The 17,863-nt window shown below is 46.9% G+C and overlaps 1 protein-coding gene and 1 long non-coding RNA gene across 9 annotated transcripts in view; one reads left to right on the top strand and one right to left on the bottom strand.

Annotated features, from left to right (window-relative positions):
* The window catches only part of ST6GAL1 (ST6 beta-galactoside alpha-2,6-sialyltransferase 1), a 137,700-nt gene extending 125,874 nt beyond the window's left edge, over positions 1-11,826 (top strand). For all 8 annotated transcript variants that reach the window (XM_060298302.2, XM_060298297.2, XM_060298296.2 and 5 more), the window contains 3 exons: positions 5,103-5,201; positions 6,419-6,593; positions 9,010-11,826. In XM_060298302.2, the coding sequence (XP_060154285.1) occupies positions 5,103-5,201; positions 6,419-6,593; positions 9,010-9,257 (522 nt within the window). In that variant the 3' untranslated portion in view covers positions 9,258-11,826. The remainder of the gene's footprint in view (positions 1-5,102; positions 5,202-6,418; positions 6,594-9,009) is intronic.
* Positions 11,827-12,030: 204 nt separating this feature from the next.
* Positions 12,031-17,863, bottom strand: part of LOC138842658 (uncharacterized) — an 82,226-nt gene continuing 76,393 nt past the window's right edge. The window contains exon 3 of the long non-coding RNA XR_011377388.1: positions 12,031-12,135. This is a non-coding gene — a long non-coding RNA (uncharacterized lncRNA). The remainder of the gene's footprint in view (positions 12,136-17,863) is intronic.

The raw sequence follows: 17,863 nt of genomic DNA, 5'->3' as shown, positions 1-17,863 counted from the left end.
ATCCAAAAAGGTATCCAAAAAGGTGAGTGTTACTCACTCCTGAATTCCTTCTACCCTGTTTCACCACCACCCTTTGTAGGTAACTCACTACTGTTGTGTGATTTATACTTATATGTTTCTATTTGTAAAGACAAATATATATATAAATATATATGTTTTAATTCACCTTACTCCTTACAAAAATGTAGTAGACTATATATGCTCTTTTACAGTCTGCCTTTTCCCAGTACCTTCTGGAAACTACTCCATATCAGTTCATAGAAATCTTCCTCATTCTTTGTTGCAGCTGCATAGTACTGCTTTGTGGGGGAGTTTCACAGCTTATTCTTTCAATCTCCTTTGCTTGAACATTTAAGTACTTTCCAACATTTACTTCCTCTAATATATTATGGTTCTTTGGATGACCTTTCCTGTGATTCTAGGTAGAATTACGGGCCCCTCTGATTTGGGGTTTGTGGTGGGTTTCAATTTGTGGTGCCCTTCTGTTTAGCACTTCCCTGTCCAGGTCCAGTTTACAATGGTCAGGCCTTCCCTTAAGGCCCAGAGCCTTCATATCATTTTTCAGGTCTACGGAAGACCTTGAAGACCTCTTTGTCTTCCTAGAGCACTAGCTAGCTTTGCAACTGTGGCAAATTTGCAAATCTGGTGGCCAGAACACAAACTTTACTTTATCGTCCCTTAACATTTTTGAAAGATTGCCTAGTACAGTGGGAGGTCAGACATACCTTGATTTGCAACCCAGCTCCATCCCTTCCTAGCTGTGTGATCTTGGGCCAGTTTCATAACCTCTCAGTTTCCTTTTCAAGCCCTGTTTGGGGCTTGGAAATATTGTGAGGGGTAAGCGAGAAGACATCGAACTGGACTGTTGTCTGAGTTTAACAAAACCACTAAGCCTAAGCTCTATAGTTAAGAGATATCAATATCTACACATACACACACACACACAGTGTATTAGTTTCCTAGGCCTGCCATGACAAAACACCACAGATGGGGTGGCTGAAACAGAGAGATTTATTTTCTCAGTTCTGGAGGCCAGAAATACTAGACCAAGGTGTCATCAAGGTTGGTTTCTGACAAGGGCTCTTCCTGGCTTATGGATGGCCACCTTCTCTCTATGCCATCTCATGTGCATGTCGGTTGGGGGGAGAGAGATCTCTGCTGTCTCTTCCTTTTTCTTATAAGGACATCAGTTTTATTAGATTAGGGCCCCATCCTTATGACCTTGTTTAACCTTAATTACCTCTCCAAAGGCCCTATCATCTCCAATATAGTTACACTGGGGGTTAGGGATTCAACATATGAATTTGGTGCAGGGGGACATAATTCAGTTCATAACAGAGGGGAAGAAAGATCTGGTAAGATAAAAGACTCACATATTCACACTGGGAATATCTGAAGAATGCAGTTATGCATGATTATTTTCTTCCATATGTATGTAGATAGATTGTGTGTGTGTGTGTGCGGGCGCGTGCACGTGGATTCCTGTATTTTCTAACTTTCTGCAGTGACTATTTCTTACTTTATGACTGCAAAGTTTACTTTAAACAGGTTGCTAAACAGCAACAGTCCATCTCCCAAGTGTAGTCTTTTCCTGGCATGTACTGCCTGGGGGCTCCGTTGCTCTGGCAATGACTTGCTTTCTTCATCATGAGGCCCTGGGGATCCCTGAACTCAGGTCAGACTGTGCATGTGGGTGAGTACAGGAGCATCTGAGAAGAGCTTTATTTTTAAGTCACTTGTGCTGCAGTTGGACAAATGACAGACTGAGATGTTGTCCAGACATGGCTGGTCACCCAGGCAGGGACTTACAGGATGGTCATGTCCTATAAATAAGGCACCTGGGGCCCAGAGAAGGTAAGTGAGTAGGGATAAATCACCTGGTGTCAGGTCCTCTGCACAGAAAGAAGCATAGCTTAAGGCTTAGACTTTCAATATACCAGCAGATTTTTTTTTTGAATGGGGGGTGGAGTGGGATGGGACAGGGAGTGAAATTGTAGAGTTCAGTCATGAAAGTCATGTAAAAAATAGTGTGAGGGTGTCCCACTTCCCCCTGGGGCCTCCCTGTCACCCGCTCAAACATGTCTACCTTGCAAAGCCCTGTCTGCCAGGATGCACACTCTGCCTTTGGACTATAGTGCTGAATTCCTGTGCTGTGAGTTACCGTGTTCTCCACAGAAAGAGGACAGTGCTTAATGTTGGAAGGTGTGGGGCCCCTCCTAGTTCCTATGGCCGCTCACCTGTGGGACTCCAGGTCAGTTGCCTCATCCTTGAACTTCAAATCCCCACTCCACTCCCAAAGGCACATACCAGCTGCTCTTCTTTCCAAGTTCTCATTTTAGGAAATGGCCTGAGGTCCAGGAGTCACCTTGACCTCTTTTTTCTTCACTTTCAACAACCAGTTAGTCTACAAGCCTACAGCTGACAGTTGTAACTCTTTTTCATTTCCCCATCATTTTTTACTTAGGCTATAGCAGCAGCTTCTATCTGATCTCCTTTTCTGTAAAAACTCTAGTCCAGAACACGGGTCAGTTTGGATTCTTCTCACTTACAAGCCTTCACTGGTCCTGTAATCTACTGAGGAAATGCTAAGCTCCCTGGTGTGGCCCCTGCCTACACTTCTCTGACCCCTTCTGGCCCTCCTTTTGTATCTAAGCCACTGGACAAACTGCAATTCCCAAAAAAGCTATTCACTCTACTAATTAGAATTAGGTTTGGCTGCAAGTGACAGGAATACTCTGCCCGCCTCTCAACACTAGCTTAACAAGATAAAAATGTATTTTTCATGTAAAAGAAGTCTAGAGTTGGTATGGTGTTCCAGAGAGTCAGGAACTCAAGCTTCTACTCCCTTGTGCATCTGCCATTCTAACACGTGACTTGCACTTCATGGTCCAAGATGGCTGCTCAAGCTCCAGCCATCACATCCACTTTTTGCCAGCAGGAAGGAGGAATGAACAAGGAAGGGCATAACCCTGACTCTAAGAACAGTTCCTGGAAGTCACACTTGCTTACACACCTTTGGCCAACATTTTGTCACATGGCCATACTTAGCTGTAAGAGAGGCTGGGAAATTTTTATTTCAGGTAGTCTTTATTTTAGGTAGCCATGTGTTGAGGTATCTGTTACCAAGGAGGAAAGAGAGGATGGGTATGGGGTGACACCTAGCAGTCTCTGCCATGTATTCTCACATCTGGGGATTTGCACACGTCGTTTCTTCTGTCCAGGTCCTCTTCCCTCTCCCTCCTCACTCCCTTGACTTGCCTAGTCTTATTTGTCCCTTAACATTCACTTACCTCATGGCCATCCTCACTCTGGCACCCTGTGACTGCCTGGGGGCTCCTTAGCACGCAGTACAACTGCACAATCTCTGGCCAGGGTGGGCCCACCACCAATAGTTCTTGTTTCAAAGATACACTGAGGAAATGAGATGATATTCTTCAGGCTCCCAGGACCTTCCTACGTCTGGGGGAAGGTGTGGGGATGGGGTAGCTGAATGACCTTAGAGGCTCTTGGCAAATTGCCATCCTTGGTTGTACAGACCACCCATCTTCCCATAGTCATTCTTCAGATACTGCAGGGACATTGATTAAGTCTCAGCCTCCTCGTGATGGTGAGTGATCGAGGTGGGGAGGGATTTTTTTGGAGGGGAGCCATGCTGTGCGGCTTGCGGGGATCTTAGTTCCCCAACCAGGGACTGAACCTGGGCCCCCAGGCAGTGAGTGCGCCGAGTCCTAACCACTGGACCGCCAGGGAATTCCTGGGGAGGGATTATTGTTGTGATTCTTGCTTTCAATTCCAGTCAATTCTTGTTTTGATTTCTGCCATTTGTTCATTTTACACCTGGGCAACATCATCTCCCACCTGCTTTTTAAGGTGACTGACAGCAGATCACACAAAACAACTCTGTCCCTTAAGAGGGACACAGCTTCTTTCATTGCTAAGCCTTCGGGGCCCCTTCTCTCTCTTTCTCACTCACTCCTGTGCCGCATTTGATCCTCAAGACACCTCCTGTTTGAGACAGCAGGGCAGTGTTACCTGCACTAGGCCTAGGGCGACTGTCTGACCTTCTCACGGTCATCAGACGAGTGGCAAAGCCAAGAACTGAGCCAGGTCTTTCTGTAATAAGTCTAGTAGTTTTCACCTTCTGCTGCCACACTTTTCATATTTTGATAAGTACTTTAATTAACATTTCTGTTCATAATTTTTTCCCAAATTTAGCTTCTCTTAGGATAAATGCCAAAATGTAAAATTACTGAGTCAAAGGGTATACAGTAAATACTTTATTTTTATTTTATTTTATTTTTCATCTTTATTGGAGTGTAATTGCTTTACAATGGTGTGTTAGTTTCTGCTTTTTTAAAAGGCTGTTAATGGATTTTGCAAAACTGATCTGTCCCATGGAGTCTTATCACAGTCACATTTTGCCCAGGCCAGCCTGACAGCAGGGGAGCCTGGGAGTGTGGGGAGGAGAGGAGCAGTAGCTGGTTCCCCAGCACGGTGCACGTGATCACTGCCCCAGCCTGGTGAGATTCTCACATTTAAGCGTATGTTTCTGCATATGCCATGGTCCCTCCACACGAGCCGACTACTTCATTTGGTGCTCAACCACAGATACTGGCATCTGGTCCAGTGCTGCAGAAACCATGGCCTGTATTAGATTCTGAGATGTCCTGTGTCCGTCTCCATCATGCTTTGTAATAACTACGTGCTGAACTTTATAGGTGACTGAAGGGCTTTTCAGAGATCATTTTGGTTATATGAGATTCTGACTTTAAACCTCACCCCCACGACTCCCATATAAGGTATGACTGCAGGGGACTATACCCAGAGCCATTTTCACTGTACCCTTGGCTCCAACAACCTCAAAAGTCTGAGTGGAACCCTTTCTACTCTATGGCTGATGAATTATGACAAAATGTCCTTTCAGGCCCACACAGTTCTGGCTGGCATCTTTGCCTTCTTCTTAAGTTAAGTGCTGCACCAAAACTCAGAAGCTTCATGGGGCTCTGGGGCCTCAGGTGGTACTTATAATGTGTCAGGTATTACTACAAGCCAACAGTCACATGTAAATGTCCAGGTGACAGCTTGTCTGTTTCTTCCTGCAGTTGGTCACCACAGAAGGGCGCTTCCTCAAAGACAGTTTGTACAATGAAGGAATCCTAATTGTATGGGACCCGTCTGTTTACCATTCAGATATCCCAAAGGTAAGTGGGTGTCCATGGGAAATTGGGATTGAGTCACCTGTTTGTCTATAGATTTCCCTGAGGTCCTGGGTTTTAAAGTCACGGCTGACGTGGACCACACTGAGGGCTGGCTATTTCCATTTTAGGGCACCCCACTTCTGGACTAGCAGTTCAGAAGGATTCCTGTCCTGTACCAGTGCTCGCCATGCCCACCCTGCACTGCCATGTATTTGTCTCCCAATTATGGTCTGTACCAGCTGTAACAGTGGCTGGATTTCCCACCATCTGGGGTGGATTGTGTTCATGTAATACAATTATTATTCCTGACGGGCACCAGCAGGAATAGACAGTGGTTACTGTCACTTCTATACGTAATATTACCACACTCTTCCCACACTTCCAATTTCCAGATGCTTCTCATTTCACTCTCGTAGCTACATAAAGAAGTAGATAGGCAGAAGCATGGTTATTCCCATTGTACAGAGGAGGAAAACAGAATATGTGTGCATGTCGGGGGGTCACCTTCCCTGGGACTTGATTGCTAAGCAGAGGGCCCAGATCTGCAACATCAGCTTTTCCAGGGAAGGAGAAAGAGTCTCAGTCCTGCTGGAGTCTAGCTTCTCCAGAATGACCCTCTCACCGTTACACACGTCAGTTGGCCTCTCCCTGATACGGGCCTCTCCCTGATACGGGCTGTGGCAGTGGCCACAGGAGAATGGCTTTAGGGAGGAGGGACAGAGAGCACTGTTCTTGGGACACTTAATTCTTATGCTGGACACACCAATAGCTGATGGGCTCTGGTATCCCTGGCACTGTCCTCTCACTACCTCAGTTTCCAGTTTTGTGTTGATCTCACTTAGAACTGAAATTTGCCTGGGTCAGGTCAAGGACTGTGAATCCACAGATGTGGCAAGCTGTGCCCCCGTTTTCACCCCTTTAAAAGAGAGGTGGGGTTAGATAGGGCCAAGAGGCCCTCTCGGCTCTGATATCCTTCCCAGATTCTAGGATCCTGAAGTCTGAAGCCGTTCCAGGGTCAACAAGCTCAAAGCTTGGTGAGCACAGTGCTGGCTCCCCCACTATCGAGTGAGAGCTTGAAGTCCGGAATTGTCTGTGCCTCAGGAGTCTGCCTTGGTCCTTCCCCACCTCCCCTCAAGTCCTCAGACGAGGATGACCCCCTGGGGGCAGCAGTGGCATTGGCACGTTGCTCTCCTTGAGAAGACCTCTTCCTTCTTTTTCAGTGGTACAAGAATCCCGACTACAGTTTCTTCGATAGCTTCAAGAGTTATCGTAAGCTTCATCCTGATCAGCCCTTTTACATCCTCAAGCCCCAGATGCCTTGGGAGCTGTGGGACGTCATTCAAGAAATCTCCCCCGAGCAGATTCAGCCAAACCCTCCCTCTTCTGGGATGCTCGGTGAGTCCATGTCTGGGGAAGGACCTCTTGTGCTTGATTCTAGAACAGATTAGCCTTCTACTGGGGTCTCATTCGTTCATTCGTTTGTTCGTTCACCACACAGTTGCTAGGTTTTGGCTGTGTTTGTACGCTGAGGCAAATTCCAGCTAAGACACAGAGGTCGATAAGATAGACTCCGCCTCCTTAATTTCAGGGTGTCCAGTGGGAGAGTTCAGTCAGGTGTCTGCGGCAACGTTCAGTTTGTGCCAGGAAAGAGTGACCAGCCCGTTGCCATAGGAGAGAGGACCCCCTTCCAGAGGGACAGTTTGAGAACTTGGCCCAGGCCTGGGAGAGGGGAGGATTTGGCAGGTGGAGATGGAGAAACGGGAAGCACAGACAAGAGGCGGCAAGAAAACAGGAGGAGCAGGGCTGAGACTCGGATGAGGCCAGCGAAGCACTTGCTTCAGGTGTCGATTTAAGGAGGTGCCAAGAAATTCAGAAACGAATGATATCTTAATACAGTATCTTTTTTAAAAAATCACAATTACTGCAAAATTTTATGATACACAAAATATCAAAATTTTAGATAAAGACAGGATCAATAATAATGTCATTATTGTCCTGGGCCATATTAAAATCTGTGGAAAAAGGAAGAGTCAATAATATTTTATTCAGAATTTCAAAAATCTGTTCACCCTAGTGACCACCCTAGTCGTGGCCCTGAGAGAAGCCTGAGCGGTGAGGCTTAGCCGGGTTTGGGGGCCACGAATGGAGCTGTGGGTGCTGACGTGGGGGTGGGCTGGGGTCAGAGTGCTGGGGGCCCTGCATGTTGGCTACAGACTTTCTTCTTGGACCTACTCCACACCTCTCCACCCTGATGGCCCGTCTGCCCTTCCCTCCCTTTCACTTTGAGTTCAGCTGGACCACGGGCACTTTCCACGAGCCTCCAGGGCTGCCTACGGCTCCCCGCCCCCCCCCCCCCCCCCCCCCGCCCACCTCACGGTCCCGGCCCACCCATCTTCCCTACTGGACTGCAAAGTCCCTCAGGGCAGGGACTGCGTTTGCCTCATCCTTGTGGGTCTGGTGCAGGATAGCCCTGAGCTAAACGTTCCTTGAGCAAACGAACAAATAAGTGTTTACTATCAGAGGCATTTCCTGATAGAAAGAGATGGAAGCGCTTTCAGCATCCCATCGTCTTCATGCCTTTCTCTTCCACTTTTGGATGGGTGCATTAGGGGGCTCTCCCTGGACCCCTTTTGAGCAGAAGTAGATGGAGAGCTTCCTGGGACACTTTCTCATTGCCCTACTGCCTGCCTTTGCCCATGCTATTCCCGCCACCGCCAGGCTTTCCCCCTTGCCCAGCCCTCATGGCCAGAGCCCCTGCCAGGCCCCATAGCAGTGCTCCGGGAGGTGCACCAGGACCCTCTCTCATGGAGGGCTCCCTCCCATCATCTCTAGAAGCACTTCTGCTGTGCCTTCATCAGTTAGTTGCAGAGGTGTCTTTTCTCCCCCACTGAACCAGGAGGCAGCCAGAGGGCAGAGGTGGGGCTTTTCCCATGTCTGATTCTTCTAGAACAGAGTTGCTGCTAGCAGTTTACAGTTTTGCTGTTAGTGAGGACTGTTCATCATAAAGATTCCCTATATTTATGGTTGACAAAAGCAGTCTAGAGCCATGATGTTATTGCATCCTAACGATAGCCTATGTGGTAGGAAGCGTGGGTAAATCACCCCCTTGGGGCAGATGAAGAACCTGAGGCCCCAAGCAGATGAGCAAGCCAGGTGGGGACAAGCGTGGGTGGTGGCAGGCGTCTCCCACCTCTTGCTGGGTTTGCACCCTGAGTGTTCTGTACCCTCCCTGAGAGCACAACCTGGCCACACCCTCCCGGCTCTTGTCTCCCGCCTGACTGAGCAGAGCGCATCAGTACAGACCACGGCATGCTCCTGTGCCAACGGTCCCTCCTCCCACCTGAGGCACGAAGCCTTCCCTCCCCACGCTGTTCCTCCGGGTACTGATATAAGAAACGCCTCCCAAGTTACCATCTACAGAGCTGCTAGAAGGTAATATCTGCACGGAATGGTTCCGTCTCCTCAGTCACGTTGTCCTGTCTCTTCACATAGCTTATGGACAGTCATCAGTTCATTGATGATGGAGCCCTCCAACCCATTAGTGTTCAGGGAGGACCTGCTGTGCACCAGGCCCTGACCTGGGTGCTGAGCAGGGCAGCACGAACCCTACGAAGGTGCACAGGGCCCTGCACCCAGAGGGACAGCCTGCTGGACTGGCTTCCCAGAACAGCTCAGACTGGGAATCACACTCAGGAACTCCAGCCAGACCCCTCCCCAGATGTGGGGGCGTAAGCTGCTGGGCTCCCTGGGCAGCACTCTGGGGAGCTGGGGCGGGCTGCCGGGCAGGACTCACCTCTGCTCGCCTCTCCAGGCATCATCATCATGATGACGCTGTGTGACCAGGTGGACATTTACGAGTTTCTTCCATCCAAGCGCAAGACCGACGTGTGCTACTACTATCAGAAGTTCTTCGACAGCGCCTGCACGATGGGCGCCTACCACCCGCTCCTCTTCGAGAAGAACATGGTGAAGCACCTCAACCGGGGCACGGACGACGACATTTACCTGCTTGGAAAAGCCACGCTGCCTGGCTTCCGAAGCATTCGCTGCGGAGCGTAAGCTGCCCGGCCAGGCCCCCCACCCTTCTCCATCGGGCATTTTACAGCTGGTCTCCTGGCCGCCCTGGGCCCAGGAAGGCTGTTCCTGAGTGATCACCGCCTGCAGTCCAGGTAGCAAGAACCTTCAGGAATCCAAGGGCAGGGACCCAGGCCCAGCCTGCCCTTTTGTCGTGGGGCTGTGTGAATCGAGAGCTTCCCACCACACTCACGTACACACGCCTAGGATTCCTTCCAGTCAGAGTCTTCTCTGCCCCTCCCCCGCACAGGTAAATGCGAGATCCACCTTTCCCAGCAGGGCTGCCAAAGCTGGGCTGCTTTCCCCACTGGAATGGTGTTATTCTTGCAAACCAGTGCTCTGTCACGCTTGAAATCTACACCTAGACACTGATTTCATGTTTTAAACAAACTCTCCCATATTATGATTGTGCCCATTACAAGGTGCCTCTGAGGGGCAAGTAAGTGTCACAAGGCATAGGAAACACAGTCAGTTCCTCCAGAACTACTAAGCTGCTCCTAAGGTCCACGCCCTGGGAGAGGCAGTGTTCCTATCACTCCGCTGGTCTGGCGGCCCTTGGCCTTGGTGCTGGTGAGCAAAGGGTCTTGATGCACCCACAGCCCTCTCCATGTGTGAGGAGATGAGAGTACAGAAAAGAAGGTACAGTCTCCATCCTCAAGTTGCTTACAGCTCAGTGCGAGTGACTGAATGGATTCGGCGTGCTCAGTGCCCTGGGGGCTTGCAGGGTGGTGGGCTTGCTGTGCTGCCATCTTTGCACCAGCAGGGGCCACACACTTCCTGTGTCAGTGGGTCATAGAGGGCTTCATGGAGCTGGGGGCTGTGGAGTGGATTTTAGAAGAGGAAGAACATGTCAAGCAGATTCTGTCCGAGTCATCTGAGATGTGTTTTCCTTTCTGCCTTTATTACCCATATTTATCCGCTAAGATCTGCCTGAATTTACATGAGCTTCAAGTTAGTTTTTGAGGAAGCCCCTCCCTCATGTCTGAGGCAGCAAGTGCAGCCCCGTGACAGATGCCAGGCAAGCCAGATGCCAAAAGCCCTATCTCCCCAGGCTCGCCTGCTCTGAGCCTAGCCTACCCGCTGGGCGTGCACACCATATCCAGGTCTTCCTGTTGGATGCCTACCCCCACACCTCCTCCTGCAATCTTGTTTTTCCCTTTACTCTTCCTCCTCCAAAATTACTTTTAAGCATTTTCCACTTTAAGATACCCGCACCCATTTTTTTTTTTTTTTTTTTTTTTGGACATACACGGGCCTTTTGTGAAAGGTCTCTCAGGGACTGGGAATGGGGTTTCCTAGGACTTAAAAGTAGCTCTCAGAGGTCAGAACCCTGGAGATCATGACTGATTCTCACCAGGTGTATCAGATTGCTGTACCCTCCACCCCTCCCTGCAAGGGAGCAACACCAGAGTCTCCAGGCAGAGGCCTACCCACTGTGGTCTGTCTACTCACTCCCTGGACCATTGTGCTAAGTCCCCTCCCCCGATGGGGAGCCACACTGGACTGGACCAGGCTTCTGGACTCCCAAAGCTAGCCCTGTGTGCTCAAGGGCCTCGAATGTTTGAGCTCCAGACCAGCTGTTTTGGAGCTGGAATCCTCGTTCGCTGCCAAACCACTGGCTTGAGGAGGCAGTAGAAAGAGCTCTGGAGTGAGAAGCCCTGGGTTTTCAAAGTGATGTTCCCCTATTACTCGATATGCCACCATGGGCAAATTCTCCTCTCTGAGCCTCTGTTTCCACATCTGTAAAATGGGTGATAAGCCTGCTTCACAGGTGCTGTGACGGTTACCTGGCATATTGTAGGTGCTCAGTACATGCTGCATTCCTCCCTTCCTTTACTAAGGACCTTCTCTGTGCTCACATCTGGGCATGACCCTGCTTTGAAGGCCAGAGAGGGGGCCTTGTCCTGAGGGAAGTTAATGTCCTATTGGGAGACTACACCTACCCTGCTTAGAACACCCTGGAAACCATCCGAGGGAGTGGAGGGTGCAGAACGTGCCCCTCCTCCTCCCTGCCTGCAGCTTAGGCCTGATCTGCTCGGGGATGGGCAGAGCACTGGGGCCACTGGCTGCTGTGCAACATGAGTCTTTTCCATGTCTCTGGGCCCATGAATTCCTCACAATCTCTGAATCATGAGCACTGAGTGCAGAGGAAGGTGGCATTCCATCATCAGGAGAGAGATGTTGGTGTGGACACTAAGACTACACTGGGTAGATGCTAGCTTTTAGTTGTTGTTATTAAGGGATCAAGTTAATTTCACTCTGTGCTTTCTCTACATGGAAACTGGTAGAATGCAAATAAGATGTGGATATTATCATTAGTCTGATAAGATGTTTAATATTTGTGACAGGTAATTTAAAAATTATGACCGAGTCCTGTAGGAAAGCCACTGTCTCTAAGGTGTTCTGTTTTCTTCAGTAGCCATCTGTTCATTCTATACCATGAGGTCCTGGAATCCTTCCATCAATCAGATAAGCTATTGATATTGGTTTGGAGTTGAGACGTCAGTCTCAGAAACTTCTGAATCATGACTAAGCTAATTCTGAATTACCCAAAGATTATGTAAAATTTTAAAATAAATGTTTTTGAAAAAGCTTGTCCCTCTTTTCTTACTTGCTAAGGGAACAACTGCTCATTGTCAATTCTTGTCTCCAAAGAGGACACAACTGGAATTCCAAACCCCCAAATCCTCCCCCACAAGCTCCTCTGGCCTCTTAGCCTCTCTTTTCAACACTCCAGGAAAAGGAATGCTTACTTACGTGGCAGGACAGCATCTTTGAGATAGTGACTGGTTTATTTTCTTCCTTTTGCTCTTGCTGGGATTCAAATGATGAAGTGTGGTTCATCCAACACCTCAGGGAAGGGCTGCAGTAGGGCAGAAAGCAGAATGAAAAAAAGGTTGGTTTCAAAAGCCTAAAACCCTTAAAGGAATGATGTCCCAAGGGAACAGCCAAATTGTTTACATACAAATCCTGAGGAGGCGCAGGAGTAAGTGGAGAAAAGAATCATTCCTCTTCCCCATGAACTGCCCTGCCCGCCTCCTGTTACGGGCTGAATATGTCCTCCTAGATTCCTATGTTGAAGTCTTGACCCCTAGTACCTCAGAATGTGACCTTATTTGGAAATAGACAATTGGTTAAGATGAGGTCATACTGGAGCTGGGTGAGCCCCTAATCCAGTATGACTGGTGTGCTTACAAAAGGGGGAATTTAGAGGTAGACGTGCACACAGGGAGAACGCCATGTGAAGATGAAGGCAGAAGTCGGGGTGATGCTTCTCCAAGCCAAAGGTTGCCAGTGAACCACCAGAAACCAGAGGAGAGGCATGGAAGATTTTCCCTCACAGCCCTCAGAAAGAACCAACCCTGCTGACACCTTGATCTCAGACTTCCAGTCTCCAGGACTGTGAGACCAAAATTTTTACTGTTGAAATCACCCGGTTCGTGGTGCTTTGTTATGGCAGCCCTAGCAAACAAATATTTCCCCACCCCTGCTTATAACTCCTTACCTACGACAGAGTCCCCTGGAGTGGGGCTGGAAAGAACACTGAGAGGAACCAGGCTGTCTCAGGACCTGGAGAGAGGGCCCTGTGCCGTGTCCCCAGCCAAAGCTCTAGGAAGGACCAGCAAATCCTTGGAGAGCAAGGCTTTCACGGGGCTCTAGTCCAGGCAGATTGGACCTTAGGCAGCCTTGAAGAGCTCCCGTGCCTGGAGAGGCAAAGAAGCAGCTGAGTGATGAGATCGTGAATGAGGGACCCCTGAGTAGTGTTGAGAGGTCAGATAACACGGAAGACTACTCCCCGACCCCTGCACGTAATGCCTTAGCGTTGCAAGTTCCCTGGAACTCAGATGTAACGCCATCTCGACTGAGATTGGGTTTCTGCCTGAATCTCAGGAGAATGGGAGCTCAAAAGAGGAGTGAAAGAAAAATAGATTTCAATTAGTTTGGAAATTGAGATTTGTGCTTGCCAAATTTACAGTGGCCTTAAATCTCTATAAAGTCCTTTCAACTGGTGAGCTGGGCCTTGGGGTGGCACTAGGCTTCCCCGTTTGGGTCTTGGGGGAGCTTCTGCAACCTCCCCAGGCTGCCTTTCCCCTGGTTCCTACTTTGCTATCTGCTGGTTATTTTAAGGTGTGTATGTTAGGGGTGAAGGAGGAAAAATGAGACCCTGGCTTCTCTTTTCCTCACCAGCTGCTTAAGGAGAAGAAAGACACAAGTCACAAAGAGAAAGGCCAATAGAGAGAGAGATTCGTACCTGCATCCTCCATGCCCACCCCACCCACAGATCCCCTTACTGACTGAAGCCCAACTCCAGGCTCTGTGTTCTTGCAGAACGCTTCACACCTTGGCAAGTGTGCGTTACCCACACCAGTAATGGCTCCAGTCATAAGCAGGAGGCAGAGAAGCGGTGCACTGGGCCTCTGGGACTGCCACCCCCACCCTATTCCCAGCTCCCTGTGTGGCTTTGGTTTCTACTTCGTCTGTGACTCTCACGGCAGCCTTCGAGGATGTTCTGTGATGTGATGGGGAGTGCATTATGGCCCCAGAGACACTTTCCACTCTAACTGGGGCAGGAACACCCTAACCCAGAAAATTCATCCTTATGGGCTTGGGGTAATGGCATCAGTTTCAGGAGAGAGGAAAAGGCCTCACGTGCACCCATGAAATCCCATCACCCAATGCATTTATGCTGCCATCCAGTCATCCTCAGGATTGACTGGAAAACAAGTTTATAATGGGGAGAGGAATTCTATTTAGTCCAGCAAGTGCACAGTGAGCACCCACTGTGGCTGGCATTGGGAGACAGTGACAAAGACTCCCAGCACCTGCCCTCCAAGAAATCAGAGCCTGGGAGACTAGACCTGCCCTGTCTGTGTGTAGTATTATCAGGTTCAAGTGAGAGAGCTGCCATTTTTTGAAAAGCTAAGCCTGGAAATTATGGTTATTGTTGTTAGGCATGAATTTATAACTGCATAGAAGAAAAATACTATGCAAATGCCAAATATGAAGGAATATGATCATACAAGGTAAAAGCACAATAATGAAGTTATAGAAGATTCATTTTGGCTGGGATCTGGGGAGTCTTAGTGGGTGACAGTCTTGAGGGACAGGCAGGATTCCCCCTTTTTTCTTTAAGGAAAATGCTTTTCCTGATTATAAAAGTTACACATATTTACTGTCAATACACAAAATCATGAAGAGGAAAAAGTCCATCTCCACCCAAAGATAATCCCTACTAGCAGTTCCCAAAGCTATAGTAGTCAAAACAGTATGGTACTGGCACAAAAACAGAAATACAGATCAATGGAACAGGACAGAAAGCCCAGAAATAAACCCACACACCTATGGTCAATTCATCTACAACAAAGGAAGCAAGAATACACAATGGAGAAAAGACAGTCTCTTCAATAAGTAGTGGTGGGAAAACAGGACAGCTACATGTAAAAGAATGAAATTAACCATATACAAAAATAACAACCCAATCCAAAAATGGGCAGAAGACCTAAACAGACATTTCTCCAAAGAAGATATACAGACTGCCAACAAACACATGAAAGAATGCTCAACATCATTAATCATTAGAGAAATGCAAATCAAAACTACAATGAGATATCATCTCACACCAGTCAGAATGGTCATCATCAAAAAATCTAGAAACAATAAATGCTGGAGAGGGTGTGGAGAAAAGGGAACACTCTTGCACTGCTGGTGGGAATGTGAATTGGTTCAGCCACTATGGAGAACAGTATGGAGGTTCCTTAAAAAACTACAAATAGAATTACCATATGACCCAGCAATCCCACTACTGGGCATATACCCTGAGAAAACCATAATTCAAAAAGAATCATGTACCAAAATGTTCATTGCAGCTCTAGTTACAATAGCCCGGAGATGGAAACAACCTAAGTGCACATCATCGGATGAATGGATAAAGAAGATGTGGCACATATATACAATGGAATATTACTCAGCCATAAAAAGAAATGAAATTGAGCTATTTGTAATGAGGTGGATAGACCTAGAGTCTGTCATACAGAGTGAAGTAAGTCAGAAAGAGAAAGACAAATACCGTATGCTAACACATATATATGGAATTTAAGAAAAAAAAATGTCATGAAGAACCTAGGGGTAAGACAGGAATAAAGACACAGACCTACTAGAGAACGCACTTGAGGATATGGGGAGGGGGAAGGGTGAGCTGTGACAAAGCGAGAGAGAGGCATGGACATATATACACTACCAAATGTAAAACCGATAGCTAGTGGGAAGCAGCCGCATAGCACAGGAAGATCAGCTCGGTGCTTTGTGACCACCTAGAGGGGTGGGAGGGAGGGAGACGCAAGAGGGAAGAGATATGGGAACATATGTATATGTATAGCTGATTCACTTTGTTATAAAGCAGAAACTAACACACCATTGTAAAGCAATTATACTCCAATAAAGATGTTAAAAAAAAATAACACCATATACAAAAATAAACTCAAAATGGATTAGAGACCTAAATGTAAGACCGGACACTATAAACCTCAGAGGAAAACATAGGAAGAACTCTCTTTGACACAAATCGCAGCAATATCTTTTTTGACCCACCTCCTAGAGTAATGAAAATAAAAACAAAAATAAACAAATGGGACCTAATTAAACTTAAAAGCTTCTGCACAGCAAAGGAAACCATAAACAAAATGAAAGACAACCCACAGAATGGGAGAAAATATTTGCAAACGAAGTGACCAACAAGGGCTTAATCTCCCAGATATACAAACAGCTCATGCAGTTCTATGTCAAAAAAAAAAAAAAACCAATCAAAAAATGGGCAGAAGATCTAAATAGAAATCTCTCCAAACAAGACATATAGATGGCCAAAAAGCACATGAAAAGATGCTCAACCTCACAAATTATCAGAGAAATGCAAATCAGAACTACAATGAGGTATCACCTCATGCCGGTCAGAATGGTCATCATCAAAAAGTTCACGAACGATAAATGCTGGAGAGGGTGTGGAGAAAAGGGAACCCTCCCTACACTGTTGGTGGGAATGTAAAGTGGTACAACCATGATGGAGAACAGTATGGAGGTTCCTTAAAAAACTAAAAATCGAGCTACCATATGATCCAGCAATCCCACTCCTGGGCATATATCTGGAGAAAACCATAATCCAAAAAGATACATGCACCCCAATGTTCACTGCAGCACTATTTACAATAGCCAAGACAAGGAAGTAACCTAAATGTCCATCAACAGAGGAATGGATAAAGATGTGGTACATATAAACAATGGACTATTACTCAGCCACAAAAAGGAATGAAATAATGCCATTTGCAGCAACATGGATGGACCTAGAGATTATCATACTAAGTGAAGTAAATCAGACAGAGAAAGACAAATATCATATGATATCTCTCATATGTGCAATCTAATTTTAAAAAATGATACAAATGCACTTACAATACTGAAACAGACTTGCAGATATCTAAAACAAACTTATGGTTACCAAGGGGGAAACATGGTGGGGAGGGATAAATCAGGAGCTTGGGATGAACATGCATATGCTACTACATATAAGATAGATAACCAACAAGGACCTACTGTATAGCACAGGGAACTCTACTCAATATTCTGTGATAACCTATATGAGAAAAGAATCTAAAAAGGAGTTAATATATGTGTAACTGAATCATTTTGTTGTGCATCTGAAACTAACACAGTAAATCAACTATACTCCAGTAAAATTTAAAAATACATACATACACACACACACACACACACATATAGAAAATGCAAAAAAAGACCATATCCCACTTTTTTTTTTAATTTAAAAATATATCATAAAAATGCCTCCAGATCATTTAGGCAGCCAGCTGTGTCAGGAATCAGCCCCATCCACCAGCAGATTAACACTAGATCCAGGACCCCCTGGCCCTGCAACCACCTACCCCAGAACCTGGCTCTGCCCACTAGTGGGCCGGCACTAGCCCTGGGACCCCCTGAGGTTCTGCAACCAGCCAGCTCATGACCTGGTCCCGCCTGCCAGTGGCCGGCAGCCACGGCACAAGGTAGGGCCTGGCAACCGACTGGACCGGGGACCAGCCACACCTAACAGACTACCAACAGTAGTCAGGAGTTTTCTTTATGTTTCCTATGCTTGGGGTTATTTGAGCTTCTTGGATATGTACGTTTATAGTTTTAATCAAATTTGGAAAATTTTTGGCCATTATTTCCTCAAACCTTTTTTCACTTCCTCTCTCTCTGCTCCTTTGGAAACTCTAATACAGTAACAGATTGCTTAATGCTCACTGATGCTCTTTCCATTTTTTATAATTCTTATTTTTTCTGTTTCATTTTGTATAGTTTCTGGTGTTACATCTTCAGGCTCACTAAACTTTTCTTCTGCAAGGTCAAATCTGCCGTTAATCCTATCCAGAGCATTCTTCATCAGATATTGCAGTTTTCATCTTTCTGCTACTTTCTTGAAAATATAAAATATACTTTTAGCAACTTTTAATGTTCTTATCTACTAATAATATCAACTTTTATTTCTGGGTCAGTTTTGACAGATTTTGCTCCTCATTATGGGTAGCTTTTTCCAGCTTTTT

Source organism: Globicephala melas, chromosome 4 (genome assembly GCF_963455315.2).
Source record: "Globicephala melas chromosome 4, mGloMel1.2, whole genome shotgun sequence".
NCBI lineage: Eukaryota > Metazoa > Chordata > Mammalia > Artiodactyla > Delphinidae > Globicephala > Globicephala melas.
Note: the sequence above shows the minus strand (reverse complement) of the source record. Positions and strands in the feature narration are given on the sequence as shown.